The 16,026-nt window shown below is 32.6% G+C and overlaps 1 protein-coding gene across 1 annotated transcript in view; it reads left to right on the top strand.

The window, feature by feature from the left end:
* Cfap47 (cilia and flagella associated protein 47) overlaps positions 1–16,026 on the top strand; it is a 236,509-nt gene that overhangs the window by 139,928 nt on the left and 80,555 nt on the right. The window contains exons 43-49 of the mRNA XM_028872040.2: positions 383–494; positions 1,719–1,945; positions 4,052–4,226; positions 4,731–4,772; positions 11,446–11,642; positions 13,235–13,378; positions 13,905–14,078. Of these exons, the coding sequence (XP_028727873.1) occupies positions 383–494; positions 1,719–1,945; positions 4,052–4,226; positions 4,731–4,772; positions 11,446–11,642; positions 13,235–13,378; positions 13,905–14,078 (1,071 nt within the window). The remainder of the gene's footprint in view (positions 1–382; positions 495–1,718; positions 1,946–4,051; positions 4,227–4,730; positions 4,773–11,445; positions 11,643–13,234; positions 13,379–13,904; positions 14,079–16,026) is intronic.

The following is a 16,026-nucleotide window of genomic DNA, read 5'->3' as shown; positions in this document are numbered from 1 at the left end:
AATAATTATGATAATAATAATAATAATAATAATAATAAAGAAATAAAGTTATTGTTGTGATTGTTGTTGTATTGTTACAGGACAGGACAAAGTTTCTTTAATGTTTGCATGATCATTTTAAGATGGTTTCCTAAGAATATTTGTAAAAAATTTCTAAGACTTCCTTATTCAACTTTCCTATATGATTTCATAACAAATTATAGGACACTAATGTATTACTATGTGTTTTACTTTTGCCCATATAAATTAATACATAGGTTGTTCAGAAAAGCATGCAAGAAAGTTCCTAGAAAGTGTATAGATTTTCACTTTGACATGACTATTGTTTATATTTTTATGAGTGCTTTAAATTTATTATTATCATTATATGCTTATATTTTAGATTGGAGATTTGATATATATTATAGAAGGGAAAGGTTTGATACCTTTGCCTTCCATTTTCCTTCCAATGAAGCCTCCAAGTCCAATTGACTATAGTACTTCTCAAGAAGAAGGTATGTTATGCGTGTTTTGCTTCGTTATATTGACAGATGACATTATTCCTCGTATGGTCATGCAAACATTTTTTATAGAAGTTTTTTCCAATATGCATTTGTATTTTAGAAAGCCTCCTTCTAACTCTATTATGTTTGTGTCAATGAAACAACACCATTTTACCAGTAAAAACGTGATTGATGACTTCTTTATGAATCTATGCTTTTAGTCGTCAGATAATATTGGAATTTAGTATACCAAATATTACTCAATAAATCCTATTGTTTTCTGTTTGGAAATCAAATCTCTACATTCTCAAAGAATCATTTATTTTATTATACTCTAGATTTCTATCCTTATTTTGAATTTTTGACTGCTAGCACTGAAAGAATTAGTTAGTGAAATGAAGTTTTATTTTTTTGCTTGTCCTTAAAGGTCATCACTTTTGTGTTTATTTCTATTTCCCATACCTTATTTTTAATATGTGTGTTAACTAATTTCAATTATTGTGGAAATAAAAAATTGAGACTGACTATGAACTCTGACAGAAGTTTTGGTTGGAAAGAAAGGGGGCTAAGGGAAATGAGTGGGCACTGATTCGGACAAATGAAGGAATTTGCCAACAGAGACAAGAATGAGTTTTTTATTTTATCAAGGTTGGTGGGGAGGGTATTATTTTTGTTAGTTCATAGTAGCATTTCTTAAGAAATCTCTTCCTCATGGTCAAGAGGATTTCCCCATGTAAGATAGAGACTTTTTTATTATTTTGTTTTTTACCTTGAGATCAAATTTGTCTTTGGAGACATCCTGTAACTGGTGGGTTTTGTTCTCATATGATAGAAAATGTGGATAAGGGACAGGCATATTCCGTTGTTAGCAATAGAAGGAAGTGGTCTTGGTGGCTAACAGCCTTTAGTGGATTAGGGGTGTGAGAGTCTGCCCTATATTGTCTTCATAAGGGTTACTATGACTACTTTATCAGGATCACAGTTTACTAAGTTTTGAGCATATTGATATTTTTAAGAAAGCATTATTAAGTAAAACTTCTCTTAGAGAATACCAATAGATTACCTTTTATTTTTGAAGTCTTATTCTTTAATCAGTTATTTAGAATCAATGGAAGTGTACTACCCATTTATTTTCCTCTCTTTAATGAATACCATAACTAATTCCACTTTGTTTTTAACATCACAAATCTGTGCGTGATAACACTGCTAAGGGAACAAATTTTTTACTTTCCCCAGAATATAATAAGGAAGATCCAATTCTATATTTGAACTGCAAACCTCATCAAATCCTTGATATAGACCTTAAAGTACCACTGACTAATGAAGCCAAGGAAAAGGCTTTGGCTTTTGCAGCACAGCAACAGATGTCAACGCTTGAGTATGAACGAAGGGCTATCTCTGGCACTCTGGAGAGTAGTACCATTCGTGCGGCCGTTGCCCTACTAGGACTAACTAAGATTGAGGTAGGAATGGAGAAATGATGCTATTAAGTTGCTGTTGTGAAAAAAAGGATACTTATTAATTAATTAATTAATTCATTCATTCATTCATTCATTCATTTTGTGTGTGTGTCTGGGGTGTGTGTGTGCACATTTGGCACCTTTGAGTCTGCATGTGCCAAGGCAGGCATATGGAAGTCAGAGAATAATTTTCAGGGATTGGTGTTCTCCTTTTACCATGTAGATCCCAAGGATCTAACTCAGGGCATTAGTCTTGAGGGAAGGTGCCTAGATCTGGTGAGTTGTCTCAGTGGCTCTAATTACTCTTGAAAATTTGCTGTTCTCTTATAGTATAATTATATTTTTACATGGAAAGTGATGAATATTCTTTCTTTCCTAGGAGGGAGCTCAGTGGTATTTTATTTCATTTTGTTAAATATATTGACATCTAAAATAATTTTAATCATGACAGTATAGTCTTGAATTCCCAATAATTGTCAGTTCTGACTGAATATTAGAATGTTCTGGGGAACTTATAGTAACTCTATCATACAGGCTTACTCTAGAACAATTACATTTGAATCTCAGGTAATGTGTGTGTAGGAATAATTTCTGTAAGTTGCCCAAGATGATGCCTGGTATCAAATTATGAAGCTACTTATAGACTCTCAAACCATGTCGACCTGTGTGATTATAGGATGGTTACTTAATCCTCTCCAAGTTGCCATTTTTATATTGTTAATAAAATGAGTATGGTAATTTATGAAAATTGAGATAACTTTGTAAAATTCCCATTAAATAATGTTCTGTTCATGCATACTTGTGATCACTGTTATGATTATCATCAGATATTTTTCTTCATCCTTGTTGGACATACACACATATACTCATCTATCTATCTATTGATATATATATATAAATATATATATATATAAATCTATATATATATATATGTAGTAGATAAATTGATATCTTAGCTAAAATGGTTTATTTGTTCAGGTACTAGAATTCATAAAGATTATTACAAATTTCTAAGATATAAGTAATATATTAAAGGTGACCTTGATTGTAAAGCTCTACTGAGCTAGAAATTGTCAATACCAAGAACTGGACAACTCTCACTTACCCTAAATACTTCCAAGAAGGTGATGATTCTCTTTGACTAAACCTCATAGTTATACTGAATAGTGAAATTTGAGCCTTATATATACAGCTATCACAAAAAAGTTTTTAATGAGTGACCATTTTGAACTATCAGCCTATCAGAAGGAAACCCCTTTCTCTTTCTATCTTTTAAAATCTGTTTTTTTCAGTATTACTTCTCAAAATAATTTATTAAAAGATAGTTAAGAGAATTTGTTTATGGCAGTTTTTCTTCCTTTAGGTGATATATGTTTCATGTGAGATTGACATTGACATTGGTTTATTTATTTCTCCTTTCAAATTGTAAATTCTGAGGTAATCTAAAAGTTGTTTTTTTAAACCTTTTTGTCCGTCTTGATATCTATTCTCAGGTATATAGTGCCTCACTTACACTGTTGAGGCTACTGTCCAATTTTCATAAGGACAGTATTGTGTCTAGAGGAGGATATGAATGGGAGTGTGTTGTAACCCACATTTTATGAACAGTGACCATATGAATTTAAAAAATACAAAATCTAGGTGGGAAGGTGATTTGATCTAGATATCTGAAAAGGCCTGACCTGAAACTTAGTTGTTTTTATGTAGTCAAAGAAATTGTCATTAGTGAAGATGGTGACTTGGTATATCCTGCAAATGATGGTAGTATGTGATGTATAGATGTGAAGGAGCATAGGTTTCTGCTCATGAAGTAAAGCTGTCTTTCAGGTTTGTCCATTAAGGAATATTTTCCTTGCAAGATAAACTGTTGGTTACTATAAGCGTTAGAAAAGGTAATGTGGGTCACTATTAAAGATGATGCCATTGGTAACTTGTATGGGCTAGTGCTACCTTCTACCCACATTTATGATAACACTTCTAAAGAAATAAGCTTATTTGTACTTTTTATGTATTTTCCTCCAAGTCTTTTATCTGAGGATATAATGCTACCTTGTATTTTGGAGGTAAAAGTTGAGAAAATTACAATAAAATTTCAATGTCCATTTACAGTGCCTTTTGCTCTTTAATATGTCGAAGTTGAAGAAGCCTAAATCCATTTTATATGCAACAGAACTGAGCCTTCCTGCACATTTCAATATACCCAGGAAAATTTATATCCCTCAGATTCCAGAACCTCCAGCTATCCAGACTCAAGCTCTGGAAATTAAATCTCAAATTATATCAGGTAATCAAGGAGATTTTGATTAGAATATCTTGCAGTATTGTAGATATTTAAAGACAGAGGCATACTAGAAGAGAACAGTGTTTATTTATGGTTAATAAATCTTTGATGTAAACCATGGTTTCCTGAAGCATGCCTATTCTATAATTGTGGTCAGGAAGGTATAAATTAGATTTATATGAACATTAGTATATTTGTGTTATCAAATATTAATCAGATAGTAAATATGTAAGTAAATATTTTTTGCTGAAATTACTTTTCAATTTTATTTTCATTCTTGTCCACTTGCTGGATAATACTAGGATTGGAATTTCTTAACTAGTGCTATCTTCAAAGGTGCTATAAATTTAGTTTTACATATGATATGTTTTGTTTTTAGTAAATTTTTTAGTAAAGTTTTTCTTGTTTATCTCCTCTGGTTTTGTATTAACTGTAAAATATTTCTAAGTCTGAAATATTTTACAAATTATAAATTCAAGGATTTTCTGTTCATTTTTACCTTCCTAGGAGACAACCCACCCCAGAGGCAACTGCCGAGCACCCAAGCAGGTAACAAGAATTTAAGAGTTAAAACTAGATTAAGGTGATGAGTAATAATACACCATGTGGAAAACTTGAGGGAAAATTCCCTGACCAAACATTCCAGTTAAAGTGAGTGAATGAATGAATGAATGAATGAATGAATAGATAAATAAATGAACAAACAAATAAATAAACAAATAAATAAAATTCTGACACAGCCAGGAAAGAGTATTCTACAATAAGAAGGATTATATAAGCCAAAATTAATGTACTCCAGAAGTATATTGGTAAGGTGATTTGGTCAAGCAGACTCCTGTCATTATGTTAATGCTTTGTAAAACTGCACTTTTCACACTGTTAGTGAAATGAATAAAGAAAATGCTTAATCATTTTCCTCTCCCTGTGTCGACCCCTTTTACATGTTTATTTCTATACCCTAAGTTGATTTGCATTCCAGAGATTTTATTTATGCTTACTATCAGGCTTTTGTCATATGTGAAGACAACTGTCTTAGTTAGGGTTTTTATTGCTGTGAATAGACACCATGGCCATGGCAACTCTTATAAAGGAAAACATTTAATTGGGGCTGGCTTACAGTTCATCATGGTGAGACATGGTGGCATGCAGGCAGACATAGTGCTAGAGAGCTAGCTGAGAATTCTACATGGAAGAGGAAGTGAACTGAGCCACTGGGCATGGCTTAAACATATAGGAAACCTGCTTTCACAGTGACACATGTCCTCCAACAAGACCATACCTACTCCAACAAAGCTACACCTCCTAATACTGCCACTTCCTATAATCTTATGGGTGCCAATTACATTTAAGCTAGTACATTCCCCTCTCTGGCCCCTATAAGCTTGTAACTATATAATAATGCGAAATGTGTTTAGTCCAACTTAAAAAGTCCGCATAGTCTATAACAATCTCAGCATGTTTAAAAGTCCAAAGTTCAAAGTCTCTTCTGAAATTCATTCAATCTCTTAACTGTAATCATCTTTCAAGTTAAAAATTAAAAAAAAAAACATAGTGAGGAATTATTGAATCAATGCAAGATGAAAAACCATCTGGGGAAACTCCAAACTCCCCAACTCCATGTCTGATGTCAGAATACTCTACAGATCTCCAATTCCTTTCAGCTTGTGAAAAACACAAGCTGAAAAAAAAACACACTTCTTTTTGGGGGGGCTGTTTCCACTCCCTGTTAACAACTTTCCACTGCAGGTATCCCACAACTCTGACATCTTGGGGTCTCCAAGGTAATCCAGGCTTCAACTTCACAGCCTCACGCAATGGCCTTTCTAGATCTCCCTGCTATATGCCTGGCCTATGCAGCTTTCCTTATCACGGAAGAATATTTTGTAATCCCCTCCTCTTTAGAATGAATTCTTCTTTCTCTCCTCTATTGTTTTTTCCCAACACCAGGAATGAATTTCTACTTCTTGTCTAAAAGTCTTGCTTGTTCCTGCCAAAAATTCTCCTGTTTCTACATACATAATAGTATACTTACCGTGTTCTCTATCCTTGTTTTTGGTAGTCCAGTTCTCTCAAATAAATTGTTCCCTGAAATTTGAAATTCTAGGTCTTTTGTAGCTGTTGTACCAAGTTCTTTGACATTAGCCTGATATATTTTTCATTGCTTTTCTCTTTGCATCCATTTCCTTCTTTGGAAACCTTAGAAGTTGTAACTGATAGACCTTTTCTGACTATCCCTCCTGTCATACAAGGGAACAAATTTCCCTATGCACACTCAAATTTTACTAGACTAACATAGCAAGCAAAGTTAACTGAGAGAAAAGTTATATAATTTAATATAGCTTTATATGGTGCTGCATATTCTGTGTTGTTTAGTTTTATTTTCTTGTGCTTTTTGTGAGACAGGATCTCCCTGTGTAGTCAGGCTGGCCTGAGTCCAACATCTTACTGTGTCCTGGATTGACACGTGTGCTTACACATTCATAAGTAATTTGCCTTTTGTTTCCTTCATGTGAGGTATTGAGATGGAGCATATGTGTATTTAAGAGGCAAATAATTGTATAGTGAATTGCCGTAAAAGCAACATATTTTAAAAATATTTTCAGTTTGATAAGTAACTCCATTTTACCCTTATAGTTTTATGTAAGAGATTATAGCTACAACTTTAATTTTTTTATCATTTTTTATAATTTTTTTCTATTTTATCTTTACCAGTGGCTGTGAACTCAGTAATAATTTAAACAGAATAGTTTAAACAAAAAATTTGTAACCTTTTTAAGTTCTTGTAAAGATGCTATTCATTATCTTGATAGCAATTCATTTAAATTATTTGGTATACTTAGTAGATCAGTCTTAAAGTAATTAAAATCAGTGAGCTGATTTCTTAATATATGACAATGAGACAAATTTTATGGTATGAGAAAGCAAAATGAATGATACAAAGTTAATTTGCTATCAGTAACTCCTTTCCTTCCTTCCCCATGTAGGGTTTAATTTGAAAATGAAATCTTAGTTCAGCTATTTCTTTGGGAAATTTTGTATTCTTAAGAAATTATATATGAAAAGAAGCTCCTTAGTTAAAATGGTAACAATGTACCACTTTTTGATAGGTATTTTCTTAATTTTCCATTAAGTGATCCGTGAAGACACACAGAATTTAAAATTAAAACTAAACAACAATGGAAAGATAACAATAAACCATTTGTATGAGTCCTGTGAGGAATTGCCAGTAATTATTCAGCCGATGTGACCAGACTAGAAATACGTTTTTTGTCCTTTGTTGTCTCAAGCCCAATTAAAACGTAATTTATGTGCAAAGAAGAAATAATCAGAAACTTATTTAATGTGTACCTATGAGAATGCTGAATATTTGCCACTTCCTAGTTGAATACTTTCACACTCATCAAAGGAATCCCAAACTATTTTTCTGTTGAATGAATGTATAGTAATTGCTTTGAAAGGACTGGATGTGTATAATGCTTAGCAATCTCTTATTACTACTGTTGCATTCCTCTTGAAAAAAATCTGGACTTAAAATAACTATAACTGTGGGAGAATTGTACCCAAATGATCCTATCAAGGAAGTCTGCGATCCTGTGGCACTATATGGTCGTGGTAGTCAAGGTGGTGGTGAGAGTGGTGGCAGAGACGGGAAGCATCTACATCAGTTGTGGTATAAGCAATTGATGGGGCTGGAATTGATCAAGTAACCAGAAGATAGAGGTCATCTAATGGACCATTTCCATGGATGTTTATTATAAGTGGGTCAGTGCTAGGTAGATACTCGTGTAATGCAGACAGTTGGCCTCAAATCTGTATGTTGATCTTACTGTACATTTAAGTCTGCGTTATAGAAGAACTTGTACAAATAATCATTTAAGAAGGATATATCTCCCTTAATTTTAGAATTATAAGAAAAATAGAAAGATGCAAATGAATAGCCAATCTAGATATATTTTGTCCTACTAAGCTACCATTGAAGGATGATTCAAAACATTTAAACCTAACAATGAAATTGAGACAGCTTAAAACACAGGTAATTGTTAATGAAACTAAAGAAAGATTTAATTGTAGGCTAAGAAAACTGAATTTATTTAAAAAAAAAGAAAGAAAGAAACCTTAGAATCCATGCACAATGTTTGGTAAAGTAATTGGTAAACATGGATAAATCTCATGAACACTGGATATAGAATAATGTTGTTAGTGACTCCTAGCTCATGGCAGATAGGCATGGTGGCTAAGCAGCAAGCTGAGAGCTCACATTTGAATAGTTACTATAGAGTTGCTAGAGGTTCATGAAAATAATGTTATTGAGTATTTCTTTTATCTTTTTTCTTTCTTCCTTTCTTTCTTTCTTCCTTTCTTTCTTTCTTTCTTTCTCTTCTCTTCTTCTCTCTCTTTCTTTTTCTTTCTTTCTTCCTTCCTTCCTTCCTTCCTTCTTCTTCTTCCTTTTTTCTTTTCTTTTTTTTTTTTTTTCTTTTTTTTTTTTTTTTTTTTTTTTGTTTATCCAGACAGAGTTTCTCTGTCCTGGAACTCACTCTGTAGACCAGGCTGGCCTCAAACTCACAGAGATCCACCTGCCTCTGCCTCCTGAGTACTGGGATTAAAGGCATGCGCCACCACTGCCCCGCGAGTATTTCTATATGTTTGGTGTCATCAAATTCAGTGTAGCATGTCATTTCAGAAAAAAAAATTTCCTTGAATTAGTAATATTAATCTATATCTGTCAATAGAGCTATTAGTTAACATGGAATATGTAGTCAATTTTCATTCTTTATGAAATCAGGAAATTCAGTAATGAAAAGATGTTAAAACACAATGAAACTGTCGCTTTATTTACTGATGTACTTGTAAGACAGATGATCTTCTGTCTATAAGAACATAACTAAAGAACTGGAAAGGACAGAATTTCAATTAGCACGTGTGACTTGAAATTTCCATGAGTTTTTGGAAGTATGGTTAATAAATTGATCAGCTGTTCTCTGTCAAATTAATTTTCATAGATTGATGTTCAATAAAAATATTTTGACAGATATTTGGGTATTAATTAGTATGTAAGTGTAGTTTTTCACATTCAGTAGCTCATTTTCAAATGAAGAGCTTGTGTTTACTCTTTGGGAGTAATATAGCTAAAAATTAGCTAGAAGGTAAAAGTAACTTAATATGTTACTTGATCACTCCCATGTTTGATGCACTTTTATATCATGGAAAATTAAGTAAATTAGTTTGTCAAGTTGTACTCTATAATGAATTTGGGATTTTTGAAATCCTGACTTTTTCTCTATTTTTCCATAGGAAAACTATAGATGTGAATGGGAGCATCAGATTTTAAGTAGGCAAACCCAAGCTTTATATATTTTTGTAATGAGATTTATGTTAAATATTGTACAAATTATCTTGAATAAAATAGTACTAACGTTCATATTACTTTGGTTACTAGAAGCAATTAGTGTGTTACATGATTCTCCAAATTCATTCAAGCTCTTAAGTCATGGTTGGTCCATACTGCATTTTTGGTCAGTTCAAAAGTAAAAATGGAATCTCACATGCCTTTTTCTAATACTCAAAATTTGTAAACAAAACTAACACACTTTTATAGAGAATACACTGGGCCATTCTCTGTTGACAAGTAGAACTTTCTACCACCTTGAAGATGAAGAGTAATTGTAGAATTTTGGACTCAGAGTTTTGTATGAGAGAGTTACCAGCACAGGATATTTGGGCCCTAATCAGTTTTCCTCCCTCCATCAGCCCTAACACAAATGGCAATGGTTTTCATGCTCAAGCTTGTGAATATTTCAGCTAACACACTTAATCTTTCTCCCTGGCTTCCTCATGGTGGACATTCATTATTACTCTACAATCCTTCAGTCAATCAGCATGAAAATAGAGCTAAGGAAAAGTCTCATGAAGATATTGTAGAAAGGATTAAATTTCTTTGGGTTGTAAATTATAGTAATGTCTCAAGTACTTGAAGCATCAATGCAGTTGGGATCTATGTAGGGCTATCATTTAGCCTCTATTCCGTGTGTGTGTGCGTGTGTGTGTGTGTGTGTGTGTGTGTGTGTTTGTGTGCGTGTAGGTAGGAGAGATGACTGAAAGATTGAAAATCATGTGCCATAGATAGAAATCTCTATTTCTTGAATTTAAGCATGTGTATCTCAAAGGAAACACAGACTATGTCTTAAAAACAAATAGTGTGAGAAATAATCACTGAACGTAATGTGGGAGAGTAGGAGACAATGAAGAGAAGTCTGGGCATTGCTTGCAGTGCTTGGATTACATTGTAGAACTGGATGACATATCTAAAATAAAAGAACAGTTCTACAGCAGCACAATGTTGGAAATATATTTCTGTTTTGGAAAGAAATGGTTTACTTCTAAGGGAACACACACAGACACAAACACGCACAGACATACCCATACATACACACACACACACACACACACACACACACACACACACACACAACAGAATCAGCCTGTCCTTTACAACATGATTGTCACTTGGGATGTTTAAGGCAAAGAAACAATTTTTTTCAATAAATCTTTTAAAACACAATATTTTTTTGAATTCTATTGACACAATGATTTTTTTAGATTTGGAGGGAAAGAGTTTAACCCTTTATTCTTTAGATTCCTGCACTTAATGATTTAAATTATAATATAATCATAAGAATGACCTTAGCTTTCACGTTAATGCTAGTCATTAGTTATGAGGTATTTATATCAAATGGAGAAGTCGCAAAATATTGGGATTAGAGAACCCTAAGGTCACAAAAATATGTGAGGTTAAAACTGGATCATTCATATATCCTCTTCATTTATTCACTGAGTTAAATGGAGCCATTTAACTGGTTATGACCAATTAAATATTTCAAATTAATTTGATGTTGGACACTGAAAATCCCTTGAAATACTCATTCCTCTTGCCCAGATTTTCCATCCAAAATGTAAGAATAAAGCAGTATAGTGATATCTTTCAAAACATGGAAAGCCTATTTACTTTTTAGAATGGTGGTTCTCTTCCACAAAAGTATGCAAGATGCCTTCTCTCATTCAAATGTAAGATTGTGTGATAGGAGTTAGACAGAATATGTAACATTAGAGATACCTAGTCTATTTTAAGTAGATTCAATTTCACAGAATAATATTAAATATTGCATGCCAAATTTTAGGTCTTACAATATTTAAAATGACTACTATTTTTAAATTATTTTACTAGCTTTAGAAGGAACTGTTTCAATTCCTTTACGATTTGCTCCCCTTGGGCCTGGACGATACCCTTGTAAAATTTTGCTGTTATCAAGATACGATGTGCGTGTGTATGTAATTGAAGGTATAGTAAATGAAGAAGAACCAGAGGCTGAATTGTTGTTTAAAACACCAGCATTTGAACCCCTTACACAGCATATCCCAATAGTAAGTGAAACCTATTTTTTGTGACTATTTTCATGTTTTCCTGGGGCTTCTGGCCATAATACATGGCTCTGTATAAGTACTAAACCTTAAGAGGAAATTACATCATATCTCTCTAAATATATAATGTAAAACTAGAGAAAGAACTATTTCTTATCTATTTCTACCTTGTCTGTGCAGTATTACAAATACATAAAAAAGATATAATAGCATTTTTACATTTAGCTGTGGACCCCTGTTACTTGTGCTGGACTGAATAAGCATTTCTCCTAGAATCAGAGGCCACAGCTTGTAGGGGTGAACAGTTTCTTTTCCCAGTATGATTATTCCTATAGAAGGCTATAACTAAGATAGACAATCTAAAAATATCTAAATTTTTAGTACCCATTACATAGATCAGGAGATTTCTTTACTACAATTGTATTTTAGGCTGGAAATTTTTTTTCTCGATTTCTTCCTGAATATAAATTCAATTACAAACCAAGCATCATTTCTGTTGAACCTACTTGCTTAAAAATGTGCCTTAGATATCCTTAAACTCTCATCAAATACCCAATAAAAGTTATTTCTTTCTCCTGAAAACACCGTGCTAAGATACAGACTCAATCACTACTCCAAATTCTGTTGATTTTAACTAAGATGGGTTTATAGGTACTAAGAAAAAACATTGTCCCCTGTTAGACAAAGTGGCAATACAGCTTAGAAGTAGGTATTTTAATTTTAGGAGAATTTCTGTATTCAGAGTAATTAGTTTTGCTCCTTTAATTACTAAAGACATGACCAAGTCAGACTGATGCACAAATATCTATTCTGATAGACATATGACCTCTGTGATCTGAAAAATTTATCACCTTTTATTTTTCTTGATCAGTAATAAATTGTATCATCTAGGATCATTTCACCATTGTTAAATTGGCCATTTGTCATAAATTATCATAATTTGGTCTTGAGTAAGCCAAACAAATTAATTTCTCTAGATATTAAATAATGCAATCAGGCAATGTTTCTGTTATTACTTAAAAAATACAGGTAGTCTTTAAGAGTTGTTCACAAGTTGTTGTTTTTTTAATGTCATTTCCAAATTTGTATTCTAGAACACATGGAATAATTCATAATAATTGAAGTATTTTAATCAAATACTAATTCTGACAACTGCATTATTATTATTATTTAAAAATAATTAAACTACCCTGCAGAGATATGTGTGATTTTCCTTACGTGTTTCCATTCTGTGATTTTCATTTAGTTGATTCTATACTTCTTCCAAACCCATCTCATCTCTCTATTCCCCCTTTCCCTGCTGGAACTTTTTTTTTTAATTCTTGTGCATGCTTGGTAACTGCTCTACTACTGACCATATATCCAATCCTTGACTTTTTGCAACTGGGTCTAACTATGTGGGTTAGGCTGGCCTTGAAATTAAAAATATATCCCAGGCTGCTGTGGAACTCCAGGATACACATGCTTATACTAGAGTACTTGCATAACCATGCCCAACTTAATTGTATTTTCCATGACTTAAGAAATAGGACTTAGTATGTAATTCAGTTTTGCTAACATCATTCTTCTAACATATGTCTGTTTCCATATTTTAGAAAAATGAAACGAAGAAACCTTGGAAATTTCTAGTTAAAATAGAAGGAGAGTGGTTTTATGGACCTCCAATTTTACATGTTGGCCCTGGTGAAACTATGCAGTATCCTTTGACATTCAAACCCATTTTGGAATGTGAAATTATGGTATGAAACCATGGATTCTTCCTTACATTATTAATATTTAAATGAACAAATGTATAGATAGCAGTCAGTGTAATTCTATAAACGTTGACTAACAATTTGTATATTCTGTAAACGTGACAGTTTTACTTAAAATGTTTAGGCCAATATTTTTCATGCCCCAATGCTGTTGTCTATGAATATTTATATCTATGTTATTTTCAGAAAGTGTGCTCCATGATATAAAATCATTGTTCTACATCAGAAAATTGTCCCTTAGCAATTTTTCTTTGATAAGGTGGTAAATTATTGCTATGTGTGAGAATGCTTATATATAATGAATAGTGTCCAGAAAGATAAAAATTAAGAGCATTTCATTAGTGCATTCGTTGTTTAATAAAATAATTTTATGTGAACTGGAAATAAGAGAACAGTTTCTTACAACCACGCTTTGGTGCTGAGACTCAAGATGAATAGGATGAGCGATTGTTTGGTATTGAATTATGACTGCTGACTGTTTGAGAGTTGAAAATTGTCTTGTTTATCTTAGGGTAAACTTACTTTACAAAATGAAGTAGATGGTATGGCACACATCGTTGAAATAGATGGGATTGGGACAAAACCCCTGGCCTTGGATCATATTGTTATAAACTGCATAGTGGGAAATGTGACAGATAAGTCCATAATAGTGCCTAATTATACTAAAAGTCTCCTGACATTTAAGGTAAGACATTTTTAGTAAGAAAATACTTCCTTCTGAATACACTTTAAATTATATGAAATATGTTAATCATGTGAAAATTTTAAAACAATTTTACCTAATGATGTAAAGCAGTGGCACATAGGGAAATGGTTATAGTTCTCCATTTTTGTTATTCCAGTAGCTAATAATTTAATTTTAATTATTAAATGGGGTTAGCATCAAACAAGTCTGTTGTTTTTACTTTGTTTTCTATTTTTTAGTCCTTTTTTGATAGGACAAATTTCAAGATAGTTTCAAGAAAATGTAGAAGCAAAATTATTTTTTTTAATATTTTAAAATAGGGTATCTCTTTGTAGTCCATGCTAACCTCAAACTCAAGATCTTCCAATCTTAATCTTCAAAATGCAGGAATTGCAAGCATATGCCACTGTGTTGGTGGAAAAGGCATAGGTCATTGGGGATAATCTGTGCTCAATCTGCAGAAGACTCTGAGTTTAATCCTCAGCACTGAAAATAAAATCAAAATCCAACTCTTAGTTTTAACCTACAAATTGTAATGTCTCCAATGTGTTCCTCATCCATCAATTGTAGGGCCTACATTCAACTTGAGAGGAGAAGACATAAATGTGGAAACTCCCTGTGCTTGTCCTATGCTCCTTTTAAATATCAAATATATATATATATTTTGGTTTACTTCTTGCTAGATTTCAAAGAATATTCTTTGTAGTAAATATTATAAGCTAAAATCTCCTCTTGTCAACGAACTAATACCCTTCCGTGTCATCTCTTAACTTCTGGATGTCATCTGTAGTCCCTGATATATCTTTTCCTCACCACACATTACTGTCCTGTTTACTGTTCTTCACAGTGTGAGTGTAATATATTCATATTCTCTCTCTCCTCTCTTCTCTTCCTCTCCCCTTTACCTTGCCCATTACTTTACCTTTCCCTCCCTATTCCTTCTACCATTTCTTTCCTATCTCTCTTAACTCTCACTTTCTCACAGCCAGGGCTTTGTGCATGTTAGGCAGATGTACCATATCAGCTCAGGGACAATGTTTTATATCCATGTTTTATTCATATTATAAGGCCTAACATCGAGGCCTTGAGAAGATAATAGTACTTAATTTTTTTTTTTTGTTTTAGAAACAAATGAAAACATAAAGGGTGAGTTCAAGGAAAGTCTGGTCTACAAAGTGAGTTTCAGGACAGACTCCAAATCTGCACAGGGTAACCCTGTCTTGAAAACCCCCCCAAAAAAGTTCTTTTCACAATCAAAGACAATTCCATTTATATTCAAGTGTTTTATCTTCTATTTAAATCATTTTGTAACCGAGCTCTAGGAGTCTAGTCAAAGAGAGAGAAGATCATGATGGGGAAACCTACAGAGATAACCAAACCAAACTAGTGGGAACTCACGAAATTTAGATCAGTAGCTGTGGAGTAGATACACACATAGACACACATACTTACACATAAATAAAATGAAAATGTAAGTCTCTAAAATGTTTTAAAGTGTTAGATTTAATTATTATGAATTCATCATAATAGACATATATAGAGAGACACAATTAACTGAAACTTTAATCAATGTTGTGCCAAAATTCTGCTTAAATATTCTTCATATACTGTGTTATTACTAACATGCAAATTCACCAAAATAGTTCTATTTCTTGTACATCAAATTCCACTAAAAATTTCATGCCATCTATAAAAGATACTGATATTTTCTGATCATCAATAATTAAGTACCAACAGAAAATAACATTTCTTTTCTGCAAAAATTATTTCCCTTGTTCTGATTTTCCATAAGCCTCTTCTCAGTTTTTTTTTCCTTAAGCCTCTTCTCAGTTTTTTTTCCTTAAGCCTCTTCTCAGTTTTTTTCCTTTTCTTGAATAAAGCAATTTTCTGACTTCCATTTCAATGAAAATCAATAAGTTTGATTGAAGTAATTAAATTAGAATACATT

The sequence above is a fragment of the Peromyscus leucopus genome, chromosome X (assembly GCF_004664715.2).
Source record: "Peromyscus leucopus breed LL Stock chromosome X, UCI_PerLeu_2.1, whole genome shotgun sequence".
Classification (NCBI taxonomy): domain Eukaryota; kingdom Metazoa; phylum Chordata; class Mammalia; order Rodentia; family Cricetidae; genus Peromyscus; species Peromyscus leucopus.
The sequence above is the reverse complement of the archived record's forward strand: the minus strand, read 5'-3'. Positions and strand labels throughout refer to the sequence as shown.